This window comes from Daphnia magna, linkage group LG7 (assembly GCF_020631705.1).
Source record: "Daphnia magna isolate NIES linkage group LG7, ASM2063170v1.1, whole genome shotgun sequence".
Lineage (NCBI taxonomy): Eukaryota > Metazoa > Arthropoda > Branchiopoda > Diplostraca > Daphniidae > Daphnia > Daphnia magna.
In genome coordinates this window covers 359,155-373,289 of record NC_059188.1, presented here as the reverse complement: position 1 = coordinate 373,289, position 14,135 = coordinate 359,155, and the positions used below count along the sequence as shown (strand labels likewise).

At 40.3% G+C, this 14,135-nt stretch overlaps 3 protein-coding genes across 6 annotated transcripts in view; 2 read left to right on the top strand and 1 right to left on the bottom strand.

The window, feature by feature from the left end:
- Positions 1 to 3,312: 3,312 nt before the first annotated feature.
- The window catches only part of LOC116927236, a 20,959-nt gene continuing 10,136 nt past the window's right edge, over positions 3,313 to 14,135 (bottom strand). Inside the window, exons 1-7 of one of the 4 annotated variants that reach the window (XM_045176992.1) lie at positions 6,726 to 7,039; positions 5,964 to 6,044; positions 5,609 to 5,904; positions 4,513 to 4,585; positions 4,368 to 4,452; positions 4,226 to 4,281; positions 3,313 to 3,903 (exon numbers count right to left, since the gene is read on the bottom strand). In XM_045176992.1, the coding sequence (XP_045032927.1) occupies positions 3,772 to 3,903; positions 4,226 to 4,281; positions 4,368 to 4,452; positions 4,513 to 4,585; positions 5,609 to 5,685 (423 nt within the window). In that variant the 5' untranslated portion in view covers positions 5,686 to 5,904; positions 5,964 to 6,044; positions 6,726 to 7,039 and the 3' untranslated portion in view covers positions 3,313 to 3,771. Of the gene's footprint in view, positions 3,904 to 4,225; positions 4,304 to 4,367; positions 4,586 to 5,005; positions 5,084 to 5,608; positions 5,905 to 5,963; positions 6,045 to 6,725; positions 7,040 to 9,299; positions 9,501 to 14,135 lie in introns of those variants that run through there. The other 3 variants (XM_045176991.1, XR_006649524.1, XR_006649523.1) reach the window with 3 other exon arrangements.
- LOC116926797 lies at positions 7,183 to 9,043 on the top strand. The gene is made up of 7 exons (XM_032933726.2): positions 7,183 to 7,325; positions 7,419 to 7,632; positions 7,691 to 7,807; positions 7,872 to 7,960; positions 8,024 to 8,141; positions 8,231 to 8,383; positions 8,466 to 9,043. Exons 1-7 carry the CDS (start codon positions 7,314 to 7,316, stop codon positions 8,906 to 8,908), a joined length of 1,146 nt encoding a protein of 381 aa, XP_032789617.2. The 5' UTR covers positions 7,183 to 7,313; the 3' UTR covers positions 8,909 to 9,043.
- Positions 13,145 to 13,828, top strand: LOC123474143. Its single transcript, XM_045176023.1, has 3 exons — positions 13,145 to 13,304; positions 13,400 to 13,613; positions 13,677 to 13,828. Exons 1-3 carry the CDS (start codon positions 13,206 to 13,208, stop codon positions 13,826 to 13,828), a joined length of 465 nt encoding a protein of 154 aa, XP_045031958.1. The 5' UTR covers positions 13,145 to 13,205.

The window sequence follows — 14,135 nt, the reverse complement described above, 5'->3', positions numbered from 1 at the left end:
CCCCTACTGTACGGTATATATAAAAACAACATATATCGAGGTTTGGAGGGCTCTGGCCGGAAAGGGGACGTGGGGGTCCTCATAGTTCGATGAAATGCTTATGGAGGGCTATGTCGCTACCCACAAATCCGAATTAAAGGTTAATCGCTCCTGTAAAAATGTTCCAAATCTTCAGCTCTTCTTCCGGCTTCTCTTAGCCAAGCACTGGGTAATCTCCCCGGTGAGTCAATCGAGGCAGTGTCTCCCCCTGCCTTGGTTGACAGCAACTTTTGAAATGGTTATTTTGCCTTTTAAAAGTTGCAAAATATTTTATTGTGTAGAGAATTGTCAATACAAATTTTATTTTGTGTTAATTTTGAAAAACTTATCTTTCATATTTTCATTGTTTTCACACATTATACATTTCTGATCTTGGCACCTTTTTCTTCTAAGGATTGGACTCTTAATACCGGTGAAATGGCCACTGATGTGCCATTGAATTACTGCCGATGAAATTCCAATCCTGGAGTTTGTGTTTTGCTGTTGTACTTACTTGAATATCATATTTACGAGAGTTTTATTTACCTGCCTATTATTTACCTGCCTATATATTAGATTGCTTTCATTATTTTTAATTTAACTCTTTCGGGAATCGATCCCCAAACTTTCGGCGTGCATTGCCGATGCTCAACCGTTGAGCCATGAGTTACATTTTGTCTTGCACTACTATTAGAAAGCAATAAAAAATAAAGGCAATTTTATAGGCTGTAAAATTATATGCTAAACTGTATAGCTTAAATACAAGGATCATAGCTCAGTGGTAGGACGTTGGTTAACGGATACAAAGGTCTCTGGTTCAATCCCCCACTAAAGGTTAAAGAATTTAATGTCAACGTAAATTGTAGTTTCTTTTCGTTTCTGTAAGTCCAAATTTGTTGAACTCAATTAATCCGAAAATATAGACAGTTGATCTACACGACTTATGGCTCAGTGGTAGAGCATCGGCATGGTACGCCGATTGATAAGGGTTCAAATCCCAAAAGAGTCGAAGTAATAGCAAAAAAATAAATCTACAATTTCAGTTGAATGAATATATATTACATTCCTATACACTTAACATAGATCAACCAGTTCGTGTGGGATCTCTCGACAGAGGAGGCAAATGGTTAAAGTCCGTTGCAAAGTGTCCAAGTGGCGGTATACGCCGATGCATCGGAATGAACAATTTATTGAAATTTGTTATTGGATATTATATTAAACTTTGCCAAAATATCCGTCCCATTACTTCGTAATGGGGAAAGTTTCTCGACCCGACTGGCGACGTGGAAGGTAGACACCTGGGAATGTTGGAGGCCCAGGACATCTGGAACCTCCGTGGAATCGAACCACGGACCTTGGAGTTGCCAGGCAGATGCGATACCATCCTGGCAACCCCCCCTATATCCCCCCCAATGATATTTGATCCCCTATGTACAACTTTGCACAGTTACCTTAATGTGTTGAAGAATTAGATTCTATTGTAATATGTCTCGTAGCTCAATGGTAGAGCGCTGGACTGGAATACTCCATACCTTGGGTTCGAATCCCATCTCGTTATAATGAAATTCAGTTTCCATGATACATTACATGTGGTGGCTCATGACTTCCCAGTATGCATTCCATGGTGAAGGAAATATTAATTATTTTAATTGTTTTCTTTTATTAGCAAACAATAAACTGAGTAGGAGTTATCATCATGTGTTCAACTATATGTTCTTCATCTGAGTTGTAATGATCCAGTATATATGCAGCCAATAGAACCGTTGTAGAATAGGACTTCACAGATCTTTTGTTAATGCGCTTTAACTTTACTCGTAGTAGTTTGGTAAGTCGGAATCATTTCCAAAGACACAGAAATTGTTCGAAAGTTTTAATTCCGATAGAATATGTTTTCACAATGAAATGTAACTTGACTCTTTTGGGAATCGAACCCTAAACCTTCGGCGTACCGCTCCGATGCTCTACCATTGAGCCATGAGTCACACATTTAAATTTTCCACTATTACCAATAGTTTAAAGGTAACTTGTACACACTTGTAATAATAATTTATAGTAGCCCAAAGTATATTACTAAAACGTTTGTAAACTGTCAGTGATAACGTCGATAAAGTGAATCAGCAAACATCTTGTTTGCTTTTTACCTCTGATGGGATTTGATCCACAAACTTCCAACGCCACAATCCGATGCTCACCCATTAAGCCATGATTCGTAGTTATGCACGCACAATACCTTCTTGTTGTTTAAAGGCAACCTTCTTTTATTATAAATTATTAAAGTATAGTCAATGTTAACGAATTAAAGCATTCGATAAAGGTAGCCATTCAATTCTGTAAGGATTTAAATCTAAGGCGCTATAACCAAACAGATTCCGAACGCTAATTGGATAGAGATTCTGCATAGCTATCTAGCAGAAATGTTTTCCAGACAGGTTTCAAATTAAGCCCGGTTTCAAAAATAAAGCCGACAAAATAAGCCCGACTTTCGCTTTTTTTGTTTTGTTTTTAACCTATTACTATAAAATACAAGATTTAGATTTGAAATTCAACGACAAAGTAAAAATCAAGTTCATTTTGATTCGAGTCGCAGTTGATGAGTAATTCAAATTCAAAATGGTTGTAATAAACCCACTTAGATTTCGTTTTATTCATAAATCGGTTAATTAATGGAAAAACTAATAATTTATTCGGAATTAGCATTCGGTGTCTAAGCTGATATTCTGCGCATTTACAGATGTTATTTTAACGAAAAGAGTCATGAGAACAGTTATTTTGACCATTCATTTCTTGAGTATATTTGTCTTTATTGCAATTTTGTACTACGTATTACTCAAGTTAGGAAAAAATACTGCGTGCCTATTTGAACGATTATTTGGTTTAGATCATAGCAAGAAATGGATGTGTAAGGTGACGATACCACGAGAAGCCGGAAATATTTAAGAGGCCTTAAAGTACATCTTTTGTTTTTACTTAGTACTTGAAAAATCTTATTCTATGATTTAGGCTTCACTACAGCTAAAGATATATTTATATTTTCTTAAATTACTGTTAGAATGAGGAAATTATTTCATTATTGATAAGTGGCGCTTTAAAGTTTTGTGTTTTACCTTGTCTTAATCTTGGTGGCGCAGCATGTGTGAGTCCATTCATTCATCCATTGAGTACTGTATAGATCTCGCCCCCAGTGTCTTAAAGTAGGACTTAGAATGTAAATATCACTAGGCAATATCCAACTTCAGGTATTCTTCCCAAATATGAATGCCTAATCAAAAATTGAAATAAGTCAACAACACTTTGAACAATGACACGACACATGCAGATTTCGCTTGACACAGCAGTTACATTGAAATTTTAATTGACACAAAACTATTAACCTATTGCAACACCAATGAGTTGTCAAACGTTCACAGATCCGACATGCAATGCTGTGTTGCCGCATTGCAGAAAGATGAAAACATCTTCTTCAAACATTATTGGCTAACGAGTTCATGCATTACAACGAATTAAGATTTGCTATTTTGACGTATGACGGATAAAAAACAATTTTCAATAGCATTTTTAAAATGAAATAATAGAGAGACAAAACCATGTGAATGGTTCTATAAAACGGTTTCTAGTTCAGTAGTCAAAACTGGGAAGTTCATCATAGTCGTCTCCGCTATTCTTCCTGCATGCCAAACGGTGCATTGTTTATTGCCATGCATTGCTTCCTGCATACCATTCATCGCGTTGTTGGAATGTCGTAAGGGTTTCTCATCATAGGATAGCGTGGCTGAAGGATTCGTAGAATGATCCTAATTGAGAAACAGATCGACCTCTTCGAGTGCCATATTTCTCAACGAGGAAATAGCTTCTCGCAAAGCCCACGTGTGAGTCTCGTCTGCTTTTCTATTGGAAACGATGAAATCAAAATTAAATTGAAAGCAAAATTATTATCAATATTCAATAGTAATTCAAATTTATCCTATTGGTATCGATAGACGACGCTATTTGTTGATGATTATTTCCAACAACAACAACAAAAATAATCGTGCTCCCTGGGGTGCTGAAAATTTATGGGGTAATTTGACGCATTCCGTGGGTTTGACGAAAAAGCCAATAACTTAAGCGAAATCAGTGTTCAATTTTGATAGAACCGCGTGATTTTTTTTTCTTAAACCTATCCGGAACTTTGCGTACACCTAAAGCCGTTGAATCAAACAATACGTACGATGAAGAGCGGGACAGCCTCCTGAGTCACCGTCACAGAAGCGGTTAGTGCGCCATCTGGCGGGTGAAAAGGCGAAAACTAATATTACCAGAAAAAATGTCTATAAATAACGCTATTTCCTCTCTAACCTGTACATCAGTACCTGCTAGGTTTAGACCTCGTTTAGATCTGCCGTAATCGGACCACTCTAGGGACCAATAGTTCTCTTCGGTGGTGATGTGGTTCTCCTAGGTACATAAAAAACAAAATATGGGTAAACATTTGAAACTTAAAAATTAATGCCTTACAATCCTTGGCGATGATCTTATTGGTTTTGGCAGCGATGCCGATGTCCCTCTTCCGCCTCCAGAGATTGCCCTCCTAATTGCATAACAAGAACGAAAAAATAAAAATAAATAAATAATACTTTTGAATAATTATGTAAAGATAAAGTTCGGCTTAATTCTAACAGACATCAAGTAGATATATTACAATTACATTTGATAACTAAGTTAATGGGAAAAAAATACTAATTGTTGTTAAAGGTCGTTGGAACAGACATGACATTTTCATATTTTGAGACGATGTGGAAACAGAATTGAGTGCATAAAAATGATAAGCGAGCTACGATTGCAGATAACTAATAGATCAAATAAAAACAGATGTGGTGTTGTGCAAAAGCAACAAGTGAATTGGCAAATGCAACTAAACTAAACCAGTGCAGGGACAAGGTACAGGGCTTTCCTATTGCGCGATAAATGAACCCACAAGTTACAAAAAGGTATGCAACTTGTGACAGACAATTTGAATCCATGTAAAAACGTGCGGATCACTGCACCGGGATTGAAAGCGACAAATCTACACTTAACTGCACCGGGATTTGCAAGGGCTTAAAAATGCAAAACGTGGTTTAGATTCTTTTTCGTGTGCGGTGAATTGCCCGAGGTTATTCACCTTTTCTGTGTCACTGCAAGAAATTGGGTCAATCGAGGGGGAATGGCAATATCCCCGAGCTCACTTGGAAAAAAACAAAAAAACATTTACCCTTCAACCTAGCAACCTTCAAAATTATGTTCCTCTACCCTACACGTTTCTTCCGGGAAAGCCTGGATGTGGCACGTGTCTGCGAGTATTTAAGGCTGTAGCTAACGCTGCAGTTTCACATTTGAAGAAGAATCTTCCACTGCGACTGTACTGCTCTTACTACACAATCGTCAGACTCTTCGCTTGTTTGGTACGTTGGTTATTTCTTGTTCTTGCTTTTCATTTCGCTTAGTTTATCTGATTAAATGTTGAAAATTTTTATATTATTACGATCGCCAACCAATAAGTAAACCATAAATCTTTCGTTTTTCCAATGTACACAATTAAAACGTCATGCGTCTGATAAATTTCCACACATACCATTTTTTTCTATCTAGGGTAATTTTCCTCCTGGTAAAATGGGGAAAACCACAGGGATCTTGCGTATCGATTTGCATTGTAGCCGAATTTCCTGTACGATTAAAAAAATCGAATGTAATGAGTGAGTCTCCACGACGTGATTCTCGCTGTTTAATGCCTATTTTTCCCGGTGGATGGTCTTCTGAACTGAATAAAAGAACAATACCCTTTTAATATTTTAATATTCAATACCCCTTGCAGTTCCACCGGTGACCCTCAATGCCCAGAGTTACTTCTTCGGTACTGGGTAAGCCTTCCTAGGTAAACACGGGAAAATAATAAAAAAATGGGAACATTTAATTGATTTATAACCTACTTTTATTCTAGATAACGCTAGTGTTACCGTCAGCAAACCTTGACAATCCGTTGTTATCCACAAATTCCAGTTAACCTCTTCCTTACATAAAGAACAAACAAAAACAAAACCTTTATATTGTCATTACCCCCTTATTTAACTTTTTATTCAGGGAAGAGCAGAATAAATAAAAATTGAAGTGGTATGTAATACGCTAGTCAATCCTGACGAAACTATAAAATATTAGTAAAATAAATCTATTACCTTAATGAACATTAACTATTGGGACGTAAATTGTCACCAAAGTCAATATTCTAAATAAATAAATGAAGCAAATTTTGATATACTTTTAAATTCGAACACTAATTGTCCAAATGTAGCCAACAAAACAACAATAAAAAAAAAGTAAGCAAATGAAGGTTAAAACAATATTCATGTGAATTTGTGAACACTAGCCAAGAACATGTGATTATTAACGCACTGTCAGCTTACATTCCACCCCCTAGGCCATTTGAAGTATAGTTAAATGGTATTTATAATTATATTTGTTTTTCTGTGTAAATTTATGAATTATGTCAACCATTCGACGGTAAACTGAGCATTTAACTATTTTGTTGTTTTGACACATTTTACTGAAATTATTTCTTCTAATATATAATTTAACTATCGATTATTGTATTGCTTTGCTATCATAGTATAATCGTTGGCAAGTGGGCTATTTGCAGGAGTTATTTTGCAAATAATTTGGACTGGAAACTGGAACGGTGGCAGGTGTCGACTTACCGGATAATACCGGTTGTATTGATGCAGGTGGCCAGGACCGAATGGCGTTCAATTTGTTAACGCATTCGACAAGCATTGTCATACCCTTGAGCAACTAAAGTCTATAACGGCCCCGAGATGATATTAATCAGGCAGACGGTTGCAACGCTGGAAACCGGTCCTCGGCCAATAGCTCTACAACGGTGTTAATTCCTTATTCCACGTGCTGCTCTGTGACCGATGAGAGGTGTAGCAACACAGGTCGTTCATCTTCAAACGTAGCACGTGCAAGCAAGAAACATTTCTAAATGAATATCTTTAATCGACACGTCTACTCACGCAGACAAGAAAAAAAAAAAAAAGAAAAAAGGGACGGCAAATATTCAAAAGCATAAAGGTCAAGCAACAGGTTTTCTTTCCGATGCCTTGGGTCAGCAGGAACGCGATAACTTTCACAAATATATACGCATCTTAAGCGGCCGAACTGGTTGATTTGTGAACGGTATAAAAAGGGCGGACGACATAGCCTTTCGATCGTCATCCTTGGATGCAACAGCATCGCAAAGATACGCACATTACTTCGCTCTGGTCAGCACCGCATCAATCAGAATGAACCATTTGGTAACAATTTCAATTTAATTTCAATTATTTTGGAAAAGAATACTTGCGTCCCGATCCAATTGTTTCTATTCGGCAAATTGATTCGGTTTCTAGGCTATTTTCACCCTTTCCGTACTGACGGCACATTCTGTGTGTGCCCAAATGGCAGCCGACTGGCCTAAACAAACCCATTTCCTATCCACGCCCTACTATTTCTACAACCATCAAGTCATCCCGACTCAAGCGAAGGCGCCCGTTCTTGATCAACATGATCCATTTACGCCGCAACGCGACGCCATGATCTCCGTCTTGCTACGAGAACTCAAAGGTATTCTACAACACCGTTCATTTTCAAACACGCTAACTGAGTAAACGTCGTTGGGCAGAAATGTCCAGACGCTTGGCAGAAACGAACGTCGTCGTTGAAAACGTAAAAAACGAATTGGCTCAAGTGAAAAAAATGGTGAAAGATAAAGTCGGGGCGGAAGGATCCAAGTCAAACGGTAATAACAGAAGTTGTGGCAAAACACTCGCGTCAACTAATCTGCTTTCGTCGTGATTTCCTAGACAATTGGCAGGACGAGACTGAAATCAAGAGCCAAGCTGAGCTCCTCGCACCCACATCCGAAAATTTCACCACGGACTCCGATGACAAGGTAAACTAACCCTTTTGTGATGGCCATTAAGGGCAATTGAAAATGTTGTCCGTTCGTTTCAAGGCCACTTTGTCAGCTAGATTTTGCAATTGCCTACAGCTGATGTCCGTTTCCAATGCTATTGAGCAAGGTTTGGCTGTTGAAAAGTCAAGGATTAATGCCTTGACCGCACAGTTTGCTGGTAAAAATTAAAATCAAAATCCAATTCAAACACAAACACACAAACACACAAAAGATGACAAATCTAACATTCCATTTTGGGTCTGCCAGCGAGTACCGCCCCAAAGACGATCGGCAGAATTCCCGATTCTTGCGCGGATCTCAAGTTACTGGGAAACCACAGGAGCGGCATCTATTCCGTCATGGGAGTTAAACAAGTGGAAAGCGTTTACTGCGACTTCACGAAACCCAATAACAATCCAAGTAACGTTTGCCTTGACACATCAAAAATCAATTCAACACGAACAAGTTTACTAACAAAAAAATGAAATTGTACGGCGCGTAGGTTTTGAGAAAATGATCGGCATCGTCGACACGAAAACTCGTCGTGTTTACTTCCACGCCCAACGAGAAGCGAACTACCAAGCAGAAAACACCGTCATTCCATTCGATGTGTTACGGACGAACGAGGGAGATGCCATGACACTATCGGGAATCTTCACCGCCCCCACCCCGGGAACGTATTTCTTCGCTTGTTCGGGTATTAGCTTCGAAGACGATACAGCCCGTGTCGACATGGAAATGAAGTCGGCGACAGCCCCCGCTTGGACTAAAGTTGGAAGAGGTTTTGGCTCTGACCAAAATTATGAGACATTCTCGCTCCAGTCAACTTTAAAACTTAAAGAGGGAGACAAAATCAGACTGTTCTTGGTGAATGGCAAGATCTTTGACTACGAATTCCATTACACCAATTTCGTTGGTTTGCTACTTGACGAAGAATTACAGTAAAACCATAAATTAATACTGATGCTTACAAACAGAGTGGCAATGGACTTTGAAATTCTCAAATTCACTTATTTATCGATCGATTTTAGATCTAATCATATCTTAGATTGCAAGTAATACAAAGTATATAGTCGTGTACATTGAGCAGACATTGATTAATCCAAGTGCCAAAACTAAGCCCCCCGGCGTGGTCAACATCCACCGTAACGCATTGATGCATCACTGATTGTCCCGATTGAATACCACGTATTTGTCTTTTGAGCGTGGTTCCCTCCTGGCGAAATGAGGGGAACCACAGGAACCTTGAATATTAATTTTGTGTGTGTGTTGCGTTGTAGCCTAGTTTCCTGTACGACTGAAAAGAAGAAAAAACAAAATGGCAAACGCCTCGTACCTTGCATTGTCGGCGCAGTGACTCCGGCTGTCCCTGCCAATGGTCGAGGTCTTTTCTGTTCTCGTAAGTCAAGACGGCGCTAGAAACTTGTTCTACTGACTCATTTCTGCGTCGACGACATCACAACTGCTTCGTTTGTCATGTAGTGTCCATTATGACCGGGGCCGATGGCTTCGCCATTCTTCGAATTTAGCGGACCCTCTAAAATAAAGGAAAAGAGAAAATACGAAATGTTAAATTGAAGCTGAAGATCACATCCACTAATGGCGACGACCAACAACATCAAACTGCAATGTTTCCTCGAACTGACGACAGATGTTGTTTTCTTACAACGTATATGCTTAAACATACAAGAAATATGGAAGAAAAACAAAACAAAAAAAAAAACAACCGTCTCTTTTGGCTAAGATGCCCACCTGTCTCGTCGACATTTGCCTACATGAAAAGCAAAATGGCTGCAAGGAGGAAGAAGCCATTGGGAGCGAATTAATTCAACGAAGAACGATGGCGGGATAATCAATGAATGCGAAAAACGACTTTACTTTTATCTTTCTTCCTTCATTCTGACGATCGCTAACGTCAGCAAAGGGCAACGTCCCACTTGCGCATCTACTGGTGGGATCAAATTGGTTCATCACCGAACGAGGAAATACATCAGGTTCATCCTCACGCCAAGAGCAACAGCATGAAACGATGTTGATGGTAGCCACTATGAAACGGGAAACGAAAAGTGATAGGCCCTATTCGTCTTTAAATTCTAAACAGAAGGGGAAGAACAAAAAAGCCCAAACGCAGGCTGTTTGGGTCGCATCTGTTTGGATGGCGCACGCTGTTTGTGCCCAATTGGCAGCCGACTGGTCCCAATCCTTCCTGTCTACTCTGTCTACTACTCCACACTACTTTTACAACCATCCAGTGGTCGCAGTTCAACAAAAGAGGCCCGTTTTCCACCGAAATCCTGACGCGCTCATGTTGGATGGCGATGCCATCGTGTCCGCCCTGCGACGAGAAATCAAAGGTATTGCAGTTCGCTACTACATTCGAAAATGTCAACGTGGACTACGACATCGAGGTAACTCCGAGGTCTCGCTCTTGCAGTTGTGCAACGCTTTTGCAATCTATGAATCTTATGAATCAAGATTTGGCTGCCACAAAGGCAAGGCTTAATGGCTTGACTACTCAGTTTGGCGGTGAAATATTCGAACCAAATCAAAACAAAACACTCACAATAATGAACTCACAAAAAATGCCTTTTCAGCGAGTATTAGGCCAACGTCAATCAACAAAATGCCCGACTGTTGCGCAGAATTAAAACAACTTGGATACACAAACAGCGGCATCTTCTTCGTCAAGGAACGAACGTGAATTTCGTAATCAACTTTCGATGGCTAATGTGTCGCCATAATCAAATAGTTCGCAACGTTTGTCTCATTCATCATCCCGTTTAGTATTCATCGTCTGAGGTACAACTGCTTCTGTCCAAAAATAAAACGGCCTGTCAGCTTTCTGTGGCTGACTGAAATTCGCTTAGCAACCACCAGAGTAGGAGAAAACTGGTACGAAGCGGACGCAACAAGATAAAGCTCGTCACGCGGTTTCAATGAGCCGAGCATTTTCGGATGATAAAAAATATTTACAATTGGATACGAATTCGGTACGACTTGCATAAACTGGGGCGGCAACGCGCACGTGTGCAACACAAAATCGAGAACATACAAGTCGCGTTCGGATGATCACCGACAGGCACACACACATCGAGAAATGAATTAAGGATATCAAGACACGCAAGACACGCAAGACGCAATAACAAAGGCTTAGAGTGTGATTTTCCCACTCGCGTCATGCAATGTCAATAGCGCGTTTGAAATGTCCGTTTCTTTGTTTTATCATCCTACCAACCACCCGTCTGGTGCTGCGTCGATTCAAGACACAATCTTTAAACGTGTGATAAAGGTGTGACTTAAAGGCGGTAACCAGCTGTGACACGTACCAGTAATCAAGAAATATAAAAGTTTGCCCACAACGTCGCGAAAGAGCGAACCTTCAAGAACAATGTCGAAACAGGTCCAAACCAAAGAGTTTTATAGGAGAGTAATAGCGGTCGGGACTACTTGCTAGCTAGAGAGAGAGATGTCGCGGTTATTGAGGCCCCATGGACTAGTTGTCACGTCCGGCGCTCCTGTATCAGTTATTGACCGCAACCCGAACGCAACTCTACCCGAGATGTCCGGCAGTCTTGTCAGCGGATATTTTCCCCGGTAGCTGCTGTCCACAAAAGTGCATAAATACTTGTATGTGTCCCTTACTGCGTCCCAGTATACTTATATCTGTTGTAGTGTGGTGTACGTTTTACGATGAATAAACATGTCTTAGTATACAATACCCGGGTCTTCAAGTAACTCCCCGCGTTACAATATTCTAAATAAATAAAACAACTTAAGACAAAAGTTTACATTGGGACACTAGTTGGCCAAATGTAGCCAACAAAACAAAAATAAAAAAAACTAACAAAGTAAATGAAGGTTAAAACAGTGTCCATATTAATGTGTGCTCTTGCTGGAATGGTGGGTACTAGAAAGGACTTGTGATCATTTACGCACCGACAGCATACACCCGCATCCTATGCCATTTGAAGTATAGTTAAATGGTATATATAATTATACTTGTTTTTCTGTGTAAATTTATGAATCATGTAAACCGTTCGATTGAAAACGGAACAGTTTACTATTTTGTTGTTTTGACGCATTTTACTGAAATTATTTCTTCTAATGTATACTTCAACTACCGATTTTTGTATTGCTTTGATATCATAGTGTAGTCGTTGCAACATGAATTATTTTGCAAATAATTTGGAATGCGAAACGGAAGGATGGCAGGTGGCGGTGCACTGATAGATGGCCGAATGGCGTCCAGTTTGTTAACGCATTCGACAAGCATTGTCGTACATTTGAGCAACTAAAGTCTGAACCAGCCCCGAGATGATGTTAATCAAGCAGATGGTCGCAACACTGGGAGCCGGCCATCAGCCAATAGCTCTACAACGGTGATAATCTAGCCAAACTTCCGTTTCATATTGCATTTTTCCATATCTGCGAAATAATTCAAGTTACAACGTTTACACTATGATATCGCAGCAATACAAAAACAACCAACAAGTCAATCAGCAAAAGTACTTATAATACACAAAATCAACTGCATTTCAAATGACACGGAGAGGGGGGGAACGAGCTGGTGTCGTCTGTTAGTGCGACACAGGCCCTGGGCGAAGGCGGGGGCTAGTGTCGGGCGGTACAATCCCGATTAACATCGGGTAATCCCGCAAAAGAAAAACAGGTTAAAATGCAGATGACTGTACATGCTAAGGGTTTTCCAAGGTTCCTCCATTCGCCCAACAACGAACGCGAAGCAATGAGAGTTGGCTGGTAGAATCGAAGGCGTCCACCCAAGACGTGCGTTGGTTAATAGCAGCCGACCCAACTTCCTTTTGCGCGTGCTGCTCTGTGACCGCCGAATCGGGTGTAACAACACGGCTCGTTCATCTTCAAACGTAGCACGTGCATGCAAGAAACATTTCTAAATGAATATCTTTAATCGACACGTCTACTCGCGCAGGCAAAAAAAAAAAAAAAAAAAAAAAGAAATGGAAAATATCCAGGAAGCCTGAAGGTCAAGCAACAGGTTTTCTTTCCGATGACTTGGGTCAGCAGCAACGTGATTACTCTCACAAATGTATACGCATCTTAAGCGGCCGAACCGGTTGATTTGTGAACCAAAAGGTACGTACCGTGATAACGCCCAAGCGAGTACAGTGACATGGTTGGTTGCCACGTTGGAACGAGATGAGATGCGCATTTTAGGCAACGGAACAAGAACACAGAAACCCCCGGTATAAAAAGGGCGGACGACATGGCCTTTCGATCGTCATCCTTGGAGGCAACATCATCGCAAAGATACACACATCACTTCGCTCTGGTCATCCTCGCGTCCATCAGAATGAATCATTTGGTAACAATTTCGATTTAATTTTGATTGTTTTGGAAAAGAATACTTGCGTCCCGCCCTATGATCCAATTGTTTCAATTCGGCAATTCGGTTTCTAGGCTATTTTCACCCTTTCCGTGCTGACGGCACATTCTGTGTGTGCCCAAATGGCAGCCGACTGGCCCAAACAAACCCATTTCCTATCCACGCCCTACTATTTCTACAACCATCAAGTCATCCCGACTCAAGCGAAGGCGCCCGTTCTTGATCAACATGATCCATTTACGCCGCAACGCGACGCCATGATCTCCGTCTTGCTACGAGAACTCAAAGGTATTCTACAACACCGTTCATTTTCAAACACGCTAACTGAGTAAACGTCGGAACGCTTGGCAGAAACGAACGTCGTCGTTGAAAATGTCAAAAACGAATTGGCTCAAATGAAAAAAATGGTAGAAGATAAAGTCGGGGCGGAAGGATCCAAGTCAAACGGTAATAACAGAAGTTGTGGCAAAACACTCGCGTCAACTAATCTGCTTTCGTCGTGATTTTACTAGACAGTGGCAGGACGAGACTGAAATCAAGAGCCAAGCTGAGCTCCTCGCACCCCGCATCCAAAAATTTCACCACGGACTCCGATGACAAGGTAAACTAACCCTTTTGTGATGGCCATTGGGAACTGAGAAATGTTTTCCCGTTCAGTTCAAAGACCACTTTGTCAGCTAGATTTTGCAATTGCCTACGAAAGCTGACGTCCATATGCCCTGTTGTAAGGTTTGGCTGTTGAAAAGTCAAGATTGATGCCTTGACCGCAGAACTTGCTGGTAAAATTCAAAATCAATATCAAATTCAAAC